General features: G+C 37.0%; 1 protein-coding gene across 10 annotated transcripts in view; it reads right to left on the reverse strand.

Moving 5' to 3' along the window:
- Positions 1–17,597, reverse strand: part of GTPBP1 (GTP-binding protein 1) — a 375,327-nt gene that overhangs the window by 57,168 nt on the left and 300,562 nt on the right. For all 10 annotated transcript variants that reach the window (XM_090390548.1, XM_090390543.1, XM_090390544.1 and 7 more), the window contains one exon: positions 12,407–12,551. In XM_090390548.1, the coding sequence (XP_090246674.1) occupies positions 12,407–12,551 (145 nt within the window). The remainder of the gene's footprint in view (positions 1–12,406; positions 12,552–17,597) is intronic.

Raw genomic sequence — 17,597 nt, forward strand, 5'->3', positions numbered from 1 at the left:
CCAGATCGACATAATAGGGGTGACTGAAACAAAACAGACCAAAACTGGTGAGATCTTTCTGAGCAATAAATAGAAAATGTTATATTCAGGCAATGACAATCAAGGAAAAGAAGGAGTAGCCATAGTATTCAACACAAAATACGAGGTTAATCTTCTTGAATGGCAGTCAGTCTCAAGTAGAGTAATGTGGGCAAATATGAGAATGGGGAACTGGACAATGAGACTTATTTGTGCCTATGGTCCCACAGAAGGTTCTACTAAGGTAGAAGTGGAGGAATTTTTTGAGGCTTTAGAAAAAGCAACTGACACAATGAAAAAGGAAAAGTTGGTCCTTGTTGGGGATCTAAATAGTAGAGTAGAAAATGATTGTGAGACATACAAAAATATTTTGGGAAAATTTGGAGAAAAGAGCAAAGCTAATAATAATGGCAAATATCTGTTGGATTTCTGCTCAGGACATGGACTGGTTATTACTAACACCATGTTCGAACATAAAAATGTGCACAAATTCACATGGAGAGAAGAGGCTAGGAATAAGAAAAGTCTCATTGGCTATGTTATTGTTGATAGTAATATTTTCTCCCTGGTGCAGGACACCAGAGTGTACAGAGGATTTGAAATTGGAAGTGATCACTATTTAGTCCTGAGCAGGATAAAATTCAATTTCATATTGAAAAGAATAACATGTAAGAAAGTTTTAAAGCGAATAAAAGTTGAGCAGCTCTCAGATGTGAACTGTAGACTAAAATACAGAAATATTATTGAAAAGAAAATGAAAGAGTTTGAGAACAGGAATCAAACCTTGGAGATTCAGTGGCAAACTCTGAAGGAAACATTGATTGATTCTGCCAGAGAGGCATGTGGTGAGGTTGTGTGCAAGGATAAAAAAATCAGAACTCCCTGGTGGACACAGGAAGTTAAAGAGGCAGTGAAGGAAAAGAAGAAAGCATATCAAAAGTTCCTGGCAAATAAGTCAGCTTTTACTCTTACAGAATACAGAGACAAATGTAAGAAAGCTAAACAGTGTGTAAAACTAGCTAAACAAAAGTCATGAGAGGACTTTAGCAAGAATATAGAAAATAAATATCAAGAAGGTGGCAAAATATTCTGGAGGTTGTTGAAGAAGCTTAAGAATGGAGGAAAGTGTGCTGTAAAAGGAATTAGAGATGATAAAGGTGAAATGAAAACAGGAGAAAAAGATATCCTTGAAGTATGGAGTAATTACTTTGAAAAACTGCTAAATGAAACAAGCAGTGATGACAGCACAGTGATAAAAAACACTGCCCAGGCATGCAGTCAGGAATACATATCCATACTTGAAGTAGAAAAAGCCATCAAAGGCTTGAAATGTGGAAAGGCAGCAGGAGTAGATGATATTCGACCAGAAATGCTGAAGTATGGGGGTATAAGAGTCTTACAGTGGCTGCACTGCATAGTTCAGAAAGCCTGGACAGAGGGACGAATTCCCGATGATTGGAGTAGAGCTCTCATAGTACCCATATATAAAAAGGGAAATAAAACTGAATGTGAGAATTACAGAGGTATTTCCCTACTGAGTGTTCCTGGCAAGATCTATGCAAGTATACTTGAGAAACGGTTGAGAAGAATTGTGGAAGAAAAGCTTGGTGAAGAACAAGCTGGATTCAGGCCAAATAGAGGCTGTCAGGATCAGATCTTCACTTTACGACAAATAGTCGAGAAAGCATGGGAATATAACAAAGATCTGTATTTAAGTTTTGTCGATTTGGTAAAGGCATATGACAAGGTGCCAAGAGAGAAGCTATTCAATACGCTGCAGTTATATGGTGTCAATGGGGCATTATATCAAGCAATACTTAGTCTTTATTTGAGTTGTGAGTCAGCAGTTAGAATTGAAGGAAGTACAGGAAGATGGTTTAATGTTAAATCTGGTGTGAGACAAGGATGTACATTATCCCCTCTGTTATTCATTATCTATATGGATCACATTATGAAGGAATGTGGTATTAAACCTGATATCAAAATTGGAGATGTTAATGTCAGCTCTTTGCTTTATGCGGATGATGTTATACTTCTAAATAAATCCGCTACAAGTCTGCAAGATTCTCTGACTAAATTGAATAGCTGTTGTAATAGATATGGTATGAAGGTCAGCAATAAAAAGACAAAGACAATGAAAATAGGCAGAATCATTGAAAATGTCAACTGTGTTGTGAATGGAGAACCTGTGGAACAAGTAAAACATTTCAGCCACTTAGGCACAATTTTTACTGAAGATGGTAAACTAAATATAGAAATAGAACAACAGAATCAGCAAAGCTGGTATCGTGGGAAGTCAATTGAATAAATTCATATGGAATAAGAAAGAAATTAGTCGGAACACTAAATTAGCTGTATACAAGACTGTGTTCAAACCAATTTTAACTTATGGATCTGAGAGCTGGGTCAGAAGTAAAACACTTGACCAAAGACTAGAGACCGCAGATATGAGAGTCCTGAGAAAGATTAGAGGCGTGAACAGATGGCATCAATGGTAATATCATATTAAAAATGAGGATATTAGGAAAGAACTTGACATTGTCAGCATCCAGGAATGCGTTAACAGAGCTAATCTCAGATGGTATGGTCACTTAAATAGAATGGGAGAGGAAAGATTAGCAAAACAAGTGTTCTCTGCCAGGTTGGCAGGAAAACGACCCAGAGGAAGACCAAGATATAGGTGGATTGATACGGTACAAAGTGCCTTAGACGATAGAAATATAAGATCTGATAATGTTGGAGTCTTGACAAGTAACAGACTGATTTGGAGGAAAATTGTAGATAGGAAGTTAGTAATGATGTAATTTTTTCATGTAGTACTGTCATATCCTGTACACCCCTTGAGGGTACATGGCAGGAATTTGATGATGATGATGATGATGATGATGCACCTACAGTTTGGTCTTCTTCTTCTGAGACTTTTTCTTTCCATCCTTGCAAAAAACTTGTTTTGCTAAAATTTACACTTACATTCTGCTTAATGAACCTATAAGCTCATATTAGTAAATATTAGTAATGCTTACATGTTCTTGAAAGCTAATGATATAAAGTTCCTTCCTAATATGAGTATCCTCATTTTTAATATAGCTCTGCTATTGATGCCATCTGTTTACTACTTTAATTTTTCACAGAACTCTGATATCGGTGGTTCTCCAGTCTTTGATCAACTCTTATTTCTAACCAAGCTCTCAGGACCATAATTTAAAATAGGTTTGAACATTGTCTAGTGCACAGCTATTTTAGTATTTTGACTAATTTCTCACTAATTCCATATAAATGTATTGTCTTCCTATGACTCAGTGTGGGACACCCAAACTATCAATACAATATCTATTGTATCTCTTGTAGAAAGTATTTTACCTTGGGTATAATAAATGTTAAAGATACCAAGCTATTTTAAACCTGGTTTTACCAGATCAAGTTACCATAAGGTTAAAACACCTTATGGTAACTTGTTCTGGTAAAATACTTATGAGCTCTGTATTACTAAAATCTTGGTGTTTCTAGCCTTGTTCTCACTGATGAGACCTCAATAAAGGTCGAAACCAGTCTGGGTAGTGGCCCTTGCCTTTAATAGAAAGCATCATACATCTCCTCTAGGAGATGTGCTTTGCATTATGGGTAAATATTAAGATTAGTGATCAGAGCTTATTCTACTTTTACCATGAGTTGCCTTGGTCTTGCACTACATGCAGGGTCAGCTAGACTTGCAACACTTGCAGGTGCAAACTTGACTTGTTTGTCTGTTTGCTTACTTGGGAAATGGAGTAAAACCAAGTTTAAAATAGCTTGGTATCTTTAACATTTATTGTATCTCACCTTGAAACCACCAACAGATCAAACATCCACAACTGACTCAGGCAACCTATTCCATTCATTCACCACTCTCCAAGTGAAAAATCTAGTCCTCACACTCTTATAGCCACATTGTTACCCAACTTTCAGGAACGACCTATTGTTCTGCATCCCCCCCCCCAGCCAATTGCTGAAACATTTCCCCTGCATCAATCCTATAAAATCCTTTAAGTACGCATAACCTAATCGTTTCCATCATATCTCCCCTTCCCCACTGATCAACCAACTTTTGCAACACAAAAACCCTCAATCTATCCTCATAGGGAGCATTCCACAGACAACTCACCATCCTGGTTGTTCACCTCTGAATCCTCTTCCCCAAGAAACCAAGTTGACCAGATTTGAGTCCAGTAATCCAAATGTAGTTGTATCAAGGCTTTATATAAAGAGGAATGATAATTCCTTATCTCTACTTATTAGTGTGTGTTCTTCAATAATCAAATAATCCTGGTTACTTTGGCAATATTCCCCCTGAACTAACTCTCTATCTACTACCATCCCCAAATCCCTAGCTTCATCAGTTTCCTGGAGTACATTTCTCTGAACATAGTACACACCTCATAATCTTTGTATCCTAAAATGCATAACTTTACACTTTTCCATATTAAATTGACATTCATTATGTTTTGCTCATATTATCTGCCTACTTAAATCATCCTGCAAGCTCTCTAGATCGCCTTGATTATCTATTACCTTAAACAACTTTGAATCAGTAAACAACTAAATATCTTCCTTCAAATTATTTCCTACATTATTTATGTACAAATTAAATAGCAGTGATCCAAGCACAGAGCCCTGCACATACCACTAGTTGATTGCCTTCTCCTGGATTTTGCTCCCCCATACACTACTTTTTGGAATCTATCCATCAGCCACCCTTTTATCACAAATTTCATATTCCTTCTCATTTGCTGCAGTTTGCAAAACAGGGTTCCATGCGGTATCCTGTCAAATGCCTTTGCAAAATCAAACAGTACCATCGTTTAGCCATTCCCTTTATTCAACTTTGCTATCACTATCATAAAAAGTTAGTAGATTACTAAGGCATGATGAGCCTTTCAAAAAGCCATGCTGCCCCTCACAGAGTACGATTTCATTATCGACCCATTCTTGATTTTACTTCTTAACCAACTTTTCCAGTACTTTTACACACCACTCCTGAGATACTGATTGGTCTATAATTTGCTACCAGACTTAGCTCCTCCTGTATGCAAAGGAATTATTTTGACCTCCTTCTACTCTCCTCTTCATCTTCTAAGATTTAAATTAAACATCCTAGTCAAAGACATCACCACTTCCCCAGCACATTCTCTTAAAATGTGAGCCAATATCCTATCCAATCCCACAGCTGTATTTTCATTCAGATTCTGCAATGTTCTAAGTACCTCCAATTTATCAACTTCTGTTCTCACACCAGTCCCTGTGACATTTGTCATAACAATATCTTCACTTGGAGATAATAAACACTTGCAAAGTGGTCACTCAGGAGATCAATAATTTTGTTTGTCTCTGTCACCACTCTACCATCTGCAATCATTAATGTTATCCTCTCAATGTCATTCTTCCTCTTGCTGCAAACATAATGAAAAAATCTTGGGATTTCTTTTGACTATTCAGTTAACTTCTCATAATCTGATTTTGCCTCACTTACTATACTGGCCACCTTTCTTGCCTAATCCTTTCCCATTATATACACTCCACAACACTTTCTTTTTTTTTTTTTTTTTTTTTGCAGCTCATGCTTAATCATACGATTCATCCATCTAACTACTTGATTTACCTTCCTCATCTGGGGTATACAGTGCAATACTGCCTCCTCTGGATACTCCTTGACTATTCCCCCATGTACTATGAACATCCTTCCTTTGCAGATCTTCATGCCAATGGTACTGCTTCAAGCCATCTTCCTAAGTCATCTTCCAGGCTATCACTTGCCTAGTAATTCTACATATAACCCTTCTTAACTAGAATTTTCAAGTTATGCTACCTCCTAAGTATAAATCACATGATCACTTTCCCGAATTGGAGGCAATGTAGCCACCTTAGTTATGGACAAGTCTTCTGATCCTATACTCTTGAACCTTGAGTCCCTTTGTCACATTCTGCTTCAAGTAATTATCTCTCAGTAAGTGTATAAATTTCATTCCTTCCTGCCATGTGATCTTTCCTCCTTCCAATCTATGTCTCTGAAGTTGAAGTTTCCCATAATAATTACTTAACTTGCACTCGTTGTGCTGATGCATGTCTCCACATCATACCTGGCATGCCCTGGCCCATAACAGCAACCATTTTATATCTTGCCCTACTGACCTCAATTTGACATCATACTGACTCAAAAGAACTGTCATTTTCCCCGACTGACTCTTACTCTTATTGGCTGCAATTCATCAGCAGTACCCCACCTCCTGTTCTGTCTATTCAATCCTCTCTGAAAATACTAAATGATGGTTTAGAAGATGGTTTCAGGACTGTACAATGTTAGTTATGAGGAACGGCTGAGGGAATGTGGAACTGCAGAGTTTGGTAAATAGAAGGAGAAGTGATATGATTGAGACTTTTAAACTGTTGAGAGGTAGTTACAGGGTTGACACTGGGGAGTTCTTTCACTTGGTGGAACAGTAGGAAGGAGCGATGACAAGGGGTCATCCCTGGAAGTTGCAAAGGGAAGCTGTGAGCAAGAGGGTGAGGAGTGGTTTCTTTGCATGAAGGGTGATTGAACTGTGGAATGCAATGTCTGATAGATTGGTGAGAGCAAGAACGGTCAATGAGTTCAAGGAGTGGTATGATAGACTGTGTTTCCTAGGAAGGACCTTCTAAGGACTAACTTATCCTTTTTCATTGTGCAGTTGCTTTCTCTAAAGCCTCAAAAAATTCCTCCACTTCTACCTTAGTAGAACCTTCTGTGGGACCATTGGCACAAGCAAGTCTCATTGTTCAGTTCCCCATTTTGATATTTGCCCACATCACTCTACTTGATATTGTCTGTCTTTCAAGAAGATTAGCCTCATATAGTGTTGACTACTATAGCAATTCCTTTTCCCTGACTATTATTGCCTGAATATAACATTTTGTAAAGGGTGTCCCAAAATTCATGCAAGATTTAAATTTAGCACCATTTGTGCAGTAAAGTGTTGCCAATGAGGAAAAAAGACAGCGTGACAGTTGACAGTTCAGAGTTATTAAAAATGGAGCACTACACGAAAGAACAACGCATTTTCATTGTTGAGCAATATTTTAAAAATAATGAAAGTTTGGCAGCTACAGTTCGCAATTTTCGTACAAAATATGGTCGGAATAGTGATTTAACTTCATCAATTGTGAAAAGATTAATTAAAAAATTCAAGGAAACTGGATCAATTAGTGATCTTATACACTCTGGCCGTCCTTCAACAAGTCGTTCAACAGAAAACATCGAAGCAGTTCGTGAGAGTGTTGCTGAGAGTCCAGGAACATCAATTCGGCACTGTGGTCTTGAATTGGGCATTTCGAGAAGCTCTCTACAGTGTATTCTCACTTTATAAGCATAAAGATTTGCATCTTTATGCTTATAAAGTTCAACTGACTCAAGAACTGAAGCCTACTGACCACACACAGCGAAGAGAGTTCACTGAATGGATTATGGAACAACAACAAGTGGATACTTATTTTTCGAACAAAATCATCTTCAGCGATGAGGCTATTTTCATCTTGATGGCTTCTTAATCAACAAAATTGTCGCATTTGGGATTCAGAAAATCCACGAGTGATTGTTGAGAAACAAATGCATCCACAACGTGTCACTGTTTGGTGCGGATTTTGGGCTGGAGGCATCATTGGTCCATTCTTCTTCGAAAATGCGGCTGGTAAGGCAATAACAGTTAATGGTGCTCGCTATCGTGACATGATAATCCAATTTTTTGTGCCTAAATTGCAAGATATGGATGTGGACAACATGTGGTTTCAACAAGACAGTGCCACATGCCATACAGCCCGAGAAACAATTCAATTACTGCATGAGTCATTTTCTGGTCGTGTAATTTCCCGTTTTGGTGATCAGAATTGGCCACCCAGATCATGTGACTTAACGGCGTGGGACTTTTTTCTTTGGGGTTTTTTGAAGTCTATGGTTTATGCCAACAAGCCCACGACCACCCATGCCTTGAAGGAGGAAATTGAGCGCTGTATCAACGAAATTCAGCCACATTTATGCAAAACGGTCATGGAAAATTTTGATAAAAATAATGTGCATATGTGCCAGCAAAGCCGTGGAGGCCATTTACCCGATATGCTATTCCATGCATAACCCTACACTGTATACTTTATGAATCAATAAGAAATTACAATTTTTAATTAAAAACCTGTATTTTCCATCAAAATTACTTCTTGCGTGAATTTTGGGACACCCTGTATATATTGCTTAGAAGGATCTCACCAGTTTTTGTCTTTGTATACATTGATGGTATACATTTATGTATTCAAAGACATTTACATTCTTCCTAACTAGGATGCTAGATGTGGTAAACATGGCAAATGATTCGATCAAGATGTGTCTTGTATGGAACAACAGTAGTAACACAAGTGGAACCCCCAGTATGATTTGTATTTTGTTGGAGCTTAACAGAAGACATTTTAAGCTGTGTAAATTTGCATATGTGCATGGTATAGATTCATACAAAACGCAATTAGTATGCCAACATGCTGATTTCTGAAAAAGTTGAAGGCAATTTTAAGAATTCGGCATGCGATATCAGTCACGAAGGCACACATGAAGATAAACTAAAATCTCTCCCTCCTTTTTTTTTTTTTTTTAATAATTTTCTTTAAAACTAATTTTCTTTAAAATAAATGCATGAATAACCTTAAATGAACATAAAAAAGAATGGGAACTCCTTAATTCCGCTTTCATATATACTGTATATATCAACATCTCACAGAGTAAATGTTGAAAAACCTATAGCATATCACTGATGTGTATGCAGGAAACTACAAAACTACCGATGTTTCTTGAAGAGCTGAGGAAGACATTGAAATTGTACCTTCCAAAAAACAGAGGTGGATGGAATGAAAGAGGAGGAAGAGACTGTTTCAGTAGGTTTGAAGCTGAACAGTAAACAGATGTTGACCAGCAAATCTGCATTTTCACAGTTTTAGAAGAAAATGGAGAAATGATAATTCAGCTTAACATTGCCATTGAAAATACCTATAGAAGAGACATAAGACAGAAACAAAATGTCTGTGAAAAAATTATTACAGTGAATCTGTGACAATGTAATGAAAGCATCATCTTCTGGATAGCATAAAGCACTTTAAGGAAGGTTTGGTGCAGCACACCACCACATGATTTGCAGAGTTGCGATTTATATTCATGCCTGAAGTGGCATGAAAATGTTCAATGTTGGTCTCTAGAGCAGGGTTTCCAGACTATGTAAAAAATTAAAAAAAAAAATAATAAAAAGTAAAAAAAATATAGAAAATTAATGAAAAAATGAAAAGAAAATCCTTAGCACGCCTATACAGTATGAACATACTATAGGTTTATAAAAGCTTTTCATAAGTGAGAGCCACATATTTATATTGCAATTCTAATTTCATCAATCCATCTAAGTGCTCTTTCTCAGGATCTTTTTTCCTGGCAGCTTTGCTAATCTTTCCTCTTCCATTCTGTTTAAGCAACAATATCACTTCAGATTAATTCTGCTCACACATTCCTGAATGCTAACATAAAGTTAATTCTAACATCTTCATTGTTAATATGATTCTGCCATTGATGCGATCCATTCACTCGCCTATTTTTCTCAGAACTTTCATATCTGCAGTCTTTAATCATTGATGAACAGCTTTATTTTAAACCTAGCTCTCAGATCCATAAATAAAACTGGTTTAAATGCTGTCTTGTATACAGCTAGCTTACTGTTTTGATTAATTTTTTTCTCTTATTCCATATAAATTTATTTCAACTCCCCACATTCCTGCTTTCATTATTCTATTGTCTATTTCCATATTTAATTTGTCATTGTCAATAAAAATTGTACCTAAATAACTGAAATATTTTACTTGTTCTATATAGGTTCTTCAATTCAGGATGCAGTAATGTCTTCTGCATTCTGCCTATTTTCATGCCAAAACTGTTACAGTGTTATTAATTTTATTAAAGAATAATCCTGCAGACTTGTATTTAAGAGTATTACAAGATTTAAAAGTATAACATCATCTGCAAGAAATTGAGCTAAGATTAATGCCTCCAATTTTGATATCATATTTTATTCCTCTTTCCTTCATACCATATAGATTATAAAGAACAGTGGAAATAGTGTGTACACCTGTCATGCACCAGATTTTACATCAAATCATCTTCCAGTAGTTCCTTTAATTCTAACTGTTAATTTACAACTTAAATATAAACTATGCAGTGCTGTGTATAATATTTCTCTTCCCCAATTTTTTTGGCCTGTTCTCAAGTCTGTTTGCATAAAGCTTATATAGAACATTCAGTAAGGGAGTTCCTCTGTAATTCTAACATGCAGATTTAATTTCTTTTTTTTATAATTGTGTACAAAGGAGAGCTCTAATCATCTGGAATTCCACCAATCTGCCCAAGCCTTCTCAGTTATGCAATGCAACTGCTGTAAAAGTTTTATTCCTCTATAATGGAATGTTTCTAGTCATATATCATTTACTTTCATGCCTTTCCACATTTTCTAATGGGTTTTGTACCTCGATTTTGTTATGTACTCCTAATTGCACGTCACGTGAATACTGTTCTGTCACTGCTTGTAATACAAGGTGTGCTCATTAAGTAATGAGACAACAATTATTATATCAAAACAAAGACCTATATTTGGAATTATCAATTACATGGATTCAAAATGATCTCCCTCCAACTTCAAACAACATTTACATCTGTCATACAGGAGTTCCAAGGCACTGTGGAAGTCCTGAATGGGAACCTTCTTCAGTCTCTCTGAGTCATACTGTGTTGGATGCCCCCCCCCCCCCCCGCTTCATCTTTGTAACAAGAAAAACGTCTGTGGGAGCCAAATCTAGTGAATGGGGGGGAGAAGAAGTCGATCACATAGATCAACTTTGAAGCTAGAAATGCTTCAGGCAGCACACAGTGTGCAGGCACTTTGTCGTGCAACAGAAACCAATTATTGTTGTGGAACAGTTATCTGACACGTCGCATGCAGGCGTATAGACATTGCACTACTCCTAAATAATACTGACCATTCACCACGCTGCTCTTGGGAACAATTTTGTGGTGGATAATTCCAGCAGTGTTGAAAAAAACAACAACCACTGTCTTGACACAAGATTTTTGCAACCTGACTTTCTTCTGACTGGAAGAAGAAGACACTCAATGCCATTCCATGCTCTGGTGTTTCATTTCCGGGTCAAACTGAAAATGCCAACTTTCATCACCGGTGACAATTCTTTGCAACACATCACGATCTTGATCAACTGCATTGGATGAAATTTTGACCACATGCAACCTGGTGCTCTCGCTGTTCATGTGTCAACATTTGCAGCACAAACCTCAAACAAATCTTCCTCTTGTGCAAATCTCTTTCTAAGATTAATTTGGCTGTTTCCTTACCAACACCAACCTGTACAGCGAGTAGCCTTGATTCTTAAGAGATTATAGTGGTTATTCGCCTGTCATGGGCAACAATTTCCCTAGCTTTCACCAGATTTTCATTTGTTCATGCAGAAACTGGCCATTAACAGTGCGGTTCCTCCTCTGGGGGCTCCCTCCCCTCTTTAAACATTGAAACCAGTAGAACACCTGTGCATGTCTCAGACAGTCATTGCTATAAACTTTTTTTTAGGTCTTGGTACTCTTGTGTAGTAGTTTTTCCTAATTTAAAGTTAAATTTTATCACATCTCTTTTCTCCATGATGCAATTTCTGACATGTTCCACTCACCCACTCTTATTTCAATAGTTGCCACATAAAAACTGCTGCATCACCCAATTCGAATAGAAAGTTGCACCTGCAATTACAACATACTCTAGCAATCAAAACTACAAACATGTTTATTACTTTAATTCAAAGGGCTATCCTGTAAAAAATCAATCTCATTACTTAACGGGTACACTGTGTATCTTTATCTTCAGTGTTTTGTCACTTTCATCATTTCTGATTCCATTCTTCCCACAGGAATAAGATTCTTCAAATACTTATTATTTGAAGAAAATTAATAAGGGCTTTTGAGGATTTTTAGTAGGATTTTTTTTTCCCCCCTGAAACAAACTAATAGATACAAATGACAGACACAGCAGACTAAGTAGATAGGCTGAACTCTCTATTGTAGCATAAATTAGGTTTATTGAATGTAGGTTACTTGGCCATTGAGCCCAATACATTAAAGGAAGATGAGGAATAGCAAGATTTCTATGCTTTAAATGCAAAAAAAGTATTCAAGATTCACACATACAAAAGGGCAACTTTAACAAGCATTATATATTCCAATTAAAAATAATCCAATTATTTGAATCTCTACTTCAACCTTTAGTATAGTAGCTAATTTAATGGCCAGACAGAAATATATACTTACAGGAACAGAGTAAGTGTCATCAATTTGGAATTCTGCAGGATCCGAGTCTGAATTTGGCATTCTTGTTGATAAAAGGTTAAGAAACATCTTGAGTAAATGAAGGTTTTCACCAGTTACATTTGATACTTGAAAAATTGGACATAACCTAGAGAAAAAGATCAGATAACATTAACATATAAATACATACTTACAGGAATGGGTGCAAGATGTTTACAAAATGCCATATAACAATCTCACAGGTAATTTCAATAAAACCCATCAAAAATACTCTTAGACTGCTAGTGTTGATTTAAAAAAAAAAAAAAAAAGGAATAAAATTATCTGGCGAATCAATACAGCATAGAGTGGGGGAGAGAATCTGCCTATCTTGCTCTTCTCCCTCCTCCTCAATAACAATGCAGAAATCAGTTTCGCAGATTTTGACATCATATCAAATTTCTGTTATTATTATTATTATTTATCACCTCCAGGGAGTCCAAAGACTCATCGAGGGAGGGCATCCACTCTACAACTCTGTCTTCACCACTCACAATCCACCAACTGACCACAACTGCACTAACGGCATCTATCACCAAACACCACCACTAGTATATCCACAGACAATCACGAACATCCATGCCCATGGCAGGATTCGAACCTGCAGCCTTTTGGCTAGGGGGCCGATATACTAACCGCTCGACCAGCCACGCTGGCATGGTCTGATAACATGCTATTACATAATAATACAAAAATATAGTTTCTGTCTCCTGGATAATTTTTATCAGCTTTCATAAGTTAAAAATCTATTATGAAGCTAACATTATGCTACAATTCATTAAGTTGTTCCCATTACAGGTGTGATGGATGCATCTCCAGTTTCCAAACTACTACTACTTCTCTTCAGCTCATGGCGTGTTCAGTTCCTCAAAGACGAATTCCAAATTACAGGTTAGATTATTTATAAATTTATATCCCACTGCGATGTGAATGTCTTTTAGTAGTAGAAAAATATTGTCGCTTAGTATAAGATCATTATCCTACTTATCAGAGGTCTGAAGTCGTTTGAAAAATTACGTGACAAGATGCCAAGAGAAAAGCTATTCAAAATGCTATAGTTATATGATGTCAAAAGGGCATTATATCAAGCAATACTTAGTCTTTATTTGAGTTGTAAGTCAACAGTTAGAATTGAAGGAAGTACAGGAAGATAGTTTAATGTTAAATCTGGTGTCAGACAAGGATGTACATTAATCCCTCTGTTATTCATTATCTATGTGGATCACATTATGAAGGAAAGCATTAAACTTGATATCAAAATTGGAGGTGTTAATCTCAGCTTACTTTATGCAGATGATGATGTTATGCTTTTAAATAAATCCAGTACAAGTCTGCAAGATTCTCTGACTAAATTGAATAACTGTTGTAATAGATAATGGTATGAAGTTCAGCAATAATAAGTCAAAGACAATGAAAATAGGCAGAAGCATCGAAAATATCAACTGCATTGTGAATGAAGAACCTATAGAACAAGTTAAACATTTCAGTTACTTAGGCACAATTTTTAGTGAAGATGGTAAATTAAGTATGGAAACAGACAACAGTATTAACAAAGCAGGTGTGGTAGGAAGTCAACTGAATAAATTTATATGGAATAATAGAGAAATTAGTCGAAACACTAAATTAGCTGTATACAAGACAGTGTTCAAACCAATTTTAATTTATGGATCTGAGAGCTGGATTAGAAATTAAACACTTGCCCAAAGACTTAGAGACCACAGATGACATTAATGGCAGTATCAAATTAAAAACAAGGATATTAGAAAAGAACTTGGCATTGTTAGCAGAGCTACTCTGATGTGGTATGGTCACTTAAACAGAATGGAAGATGAAAGATTAGCAAAACTAGTGTTCTCTGCCAGGTTGGCAGGAAAAAGACCCAGAGGAAGACCAAGATATAGGTGGATTGATACAGTAAAAAGTGTCTTAGAAGACAGAAATATAAGATCTGATAATGTTGAAGTTTTGACAGATAACAGATTGATTTGGAGGAAATTGTTGATGGGAAGTTAGTAATGATGTAACTTTTTCATGTACTACTATCATGGTTGGTCGATTGGTGGAGCCTCTGCTACTAATGGCTCATGCAAAAAGTTAAGCAAGTTTGAGCGTGGTTAGTAGCTGGAAGGGGTTCAATCGTTCGATGCTGTTGGCACACCACTCTCTCGATGTCACCTCCAGGGAGTTTAAAGACTCCCTAGGTATCACATAATAATATCTTGTACACCAGAAATTTAATGACGATGATGATGATGAGTGTGTGAATGGTCAGATGTTAAATAACCTGAGAATCCTGCTTTATAGACCAAACACTGTCAACACCAAGTGATGAAACCCAATCCCCCCTCCCCACACACACACACACTCACAAGACTCCTCACATTGAAGACTGTGAATGCCACAGTGGGATTCAATTCCTCTTCCACTGTAAAAAGCACAGCCTTTATCCACTCACACATGAAACTGATGATGAAATGAAGAATGCAATATGTGAATACTGCAGTCTTATGTTAGTCTTATGTTCCAAAATATATTGATCTTGCTACAGTATTACTATTATAAAAATATTATTATTACTACGAGAAGGCTCGATAGAGTTCAAGAGCTCATTGCGAGACCCATTCTACATCATATGATCCATCCATCTGACACCACACTACATAGTTTACTATATAATTGAATTCTTGTCTGGTCTCTAGCCATCGCAACTACAGTTCCTAACTCTATCACTTTAGTATAACAATCAATTCTAACATTACCACAGATTATACATGGACTCATGAGAATGTTTTTCCTAAATGGCTGAATGCTGATGCAATACTTGACTAGTATCTCCCATCTATGTTATAAATAATACAATAATAAAGATAGACATAACACATATCATCTTTGTTAGAAAACTTGCAGACCATTTCTTGTGTTAACTATGCTTCATCACTTTATAGCACAAATCTTTAGCAGCGCAAATAAGCTGTATGTTGATGCAATACAGAACATGATTCTAGTGGCAAGGCTTATACGTTGGTCAGACATAACTTGTAATTAGTTTAAGGAATTAACAACGCATATAAAGTATATTAATTAAAGGTAACTTTAATGAATAACTTCTATATTTCAGCAACGTCACATTGCCATCTTCAGGAACATAAAGATATGGTATGTGCACGCAGGCACTAACACAAAGCAAATGAAGAAGAAAGCAAGAAACTAATATTGTTCCTAAAGTCCTAATGGTGCCCTCTTGCGGGCTAATGGTAGTCTTGGCAGTTGGGCTGAAGTTCTCATTTGCAGCTGCAAGGGACCTGGTGTATACCAGGTCCCTTGCAGCTGCAAATTGTCCTACTTTGGCCAAACAGGCAGAACAACAAATATCAGGATTTCAGCACCAAGACTACATCCGGTTTCACCAGCACAGCCGCTCTGGGCTGGCAGACCCTGCCTTAGATACCCACCATAAAATTCGTTGGAAGAAAACAAAAATAATTCATCGCAGCAAGTTTAAATACGAAAGATTATTCAAAGAATCTTCAGCAGCTCTAAAAAACGTTCCTAACCTCAACAAATTTTTCTGCATGAAACTACCCCAAATTTGGGAGACTTCAGCTATTTCCTCCCGATATCTCAGCCCTATTTCAGTTCACAATGAACTCAGGCTATTTCGTTTGGCAAAGAAAGATAGAGGAGACAGCCATGGGTTCACCGCTTTCCCCAGCCTTGGCCAATTTCTTTATGGAGACATTTGAAGAGAAAGCCTTAAACTCTGCCCCACAAAAACCCACTATTTGGCTTCTTTATGTGGATGATGTGTTTGCTATTTGGCCACATGGCTCAGACACACTCCATTCCTTCCTAACACACTTAAACAACCAACACCCCAGAGTCCAGTTCACCTTAGAAAAAGAGGAAAACAACACCCTCCCCTTCCTAGACACTTTAATCACCCGCCAGCTTGATGGATCTTTGGTTTTCTCTGTTCACAGAAAACCCACCCATACTGGCAGATACATTCACCAGCAGCCCCCCCCCCCCCCCCCGCCTCACAACAATATGGGGTTATAAAGACACTATATAACAGGGCAAAATTAATCTGCTCAGATGACAAGGCCCTAACTACTGAACTAAACCACATCCTCAACACTTTCTTAGCCAATGGCTATAACCCCAAAAAAATCCAAAAAATACTAAAACCAGTAAACCCCCCCCTCCACAATAAAGATTACAACAAATCTATCACCATCCCCTACATCCAGGGCACCTCTGAGAAAATAACCAATATCCTCAAAAAATATGACCTTACTTCCTGTTACAGACCATATAAAAAGTTGGCATCCCTTATCCATCTCTACCAAAGACCAACCACTTCCCCTAGACCTACCTGGTGTATACCAGGTCCCTTGCAGCTGCAAATTGTCCTACTTTGGCCAAACAGGCAGAACAACAAATATCAGGATTTCAAAACACCAAGACTACATCCGGTTTCACCAGTACAGCCGCTCTGGGCTGGCAAACCATGCCTTAGATACCCACCATAAAATTCGTTGGAAGAAAACAAAAATAATTCATTGCAGCAAGTTTAAATACGAAAGATTATTCAAAGAATCTTCAGCAGCTCTAAAAAACGTTCCTAACCTCAACAAATTTTTCTGCATGAAACTACCCCAAATTTGGGAGACTTACATTATGAGAACTTCAGCCCAACTGCCAAGACTACCAAATTAGCCTGCAAGAGAGCACCATTAGGACTTTAGGAACAATATTAGTTTCTTGCTTTCTTCCTCATTTGCTTTGTGTTAGTGCCTGCGTGCACATACCATATCTTTATGTTCCTGAAGATGGCAATGTGACGTTACCAAAATATAGAAGTTATTCATTAAAGTTACCTTTAATTAATATACTTTATATGCGTTGTTAATTCCGTAAACTAATTACCAGTTAATACAGAACATGAACCTACAGAACATATGGTTGGTGACCATCATCAAACAGATATTAACCTGAACTGTGTTGTGATGGTTAGCAATTATGTAATTCTCACTTGTATACTAATTCTTGGGTTCATTGCAGCAACAAAATTTTCTTTTATTTTTTCAGAGACTAAACAGTTTTTGTTATACCTATGTTAGCACAGTCAATAGATGGCCTATTCATGAGAAAG

This window comes from Typopeltis vanoorti, chromosome 3 (assembly GCF_054136105.1).
Source record: "Typopeltis vanoorti isolate ZY-2024b chromosome 3, IOZ_Tvanoo_1.0, whole genome shotgun sequence".
NCBI classification, from domain to species: Eukaryota; Metazoa; Arthropoda; class Arachnida; order Uropygi; family Thelyphonidae; genus Typopeltis; species Typopeltis vanoorti.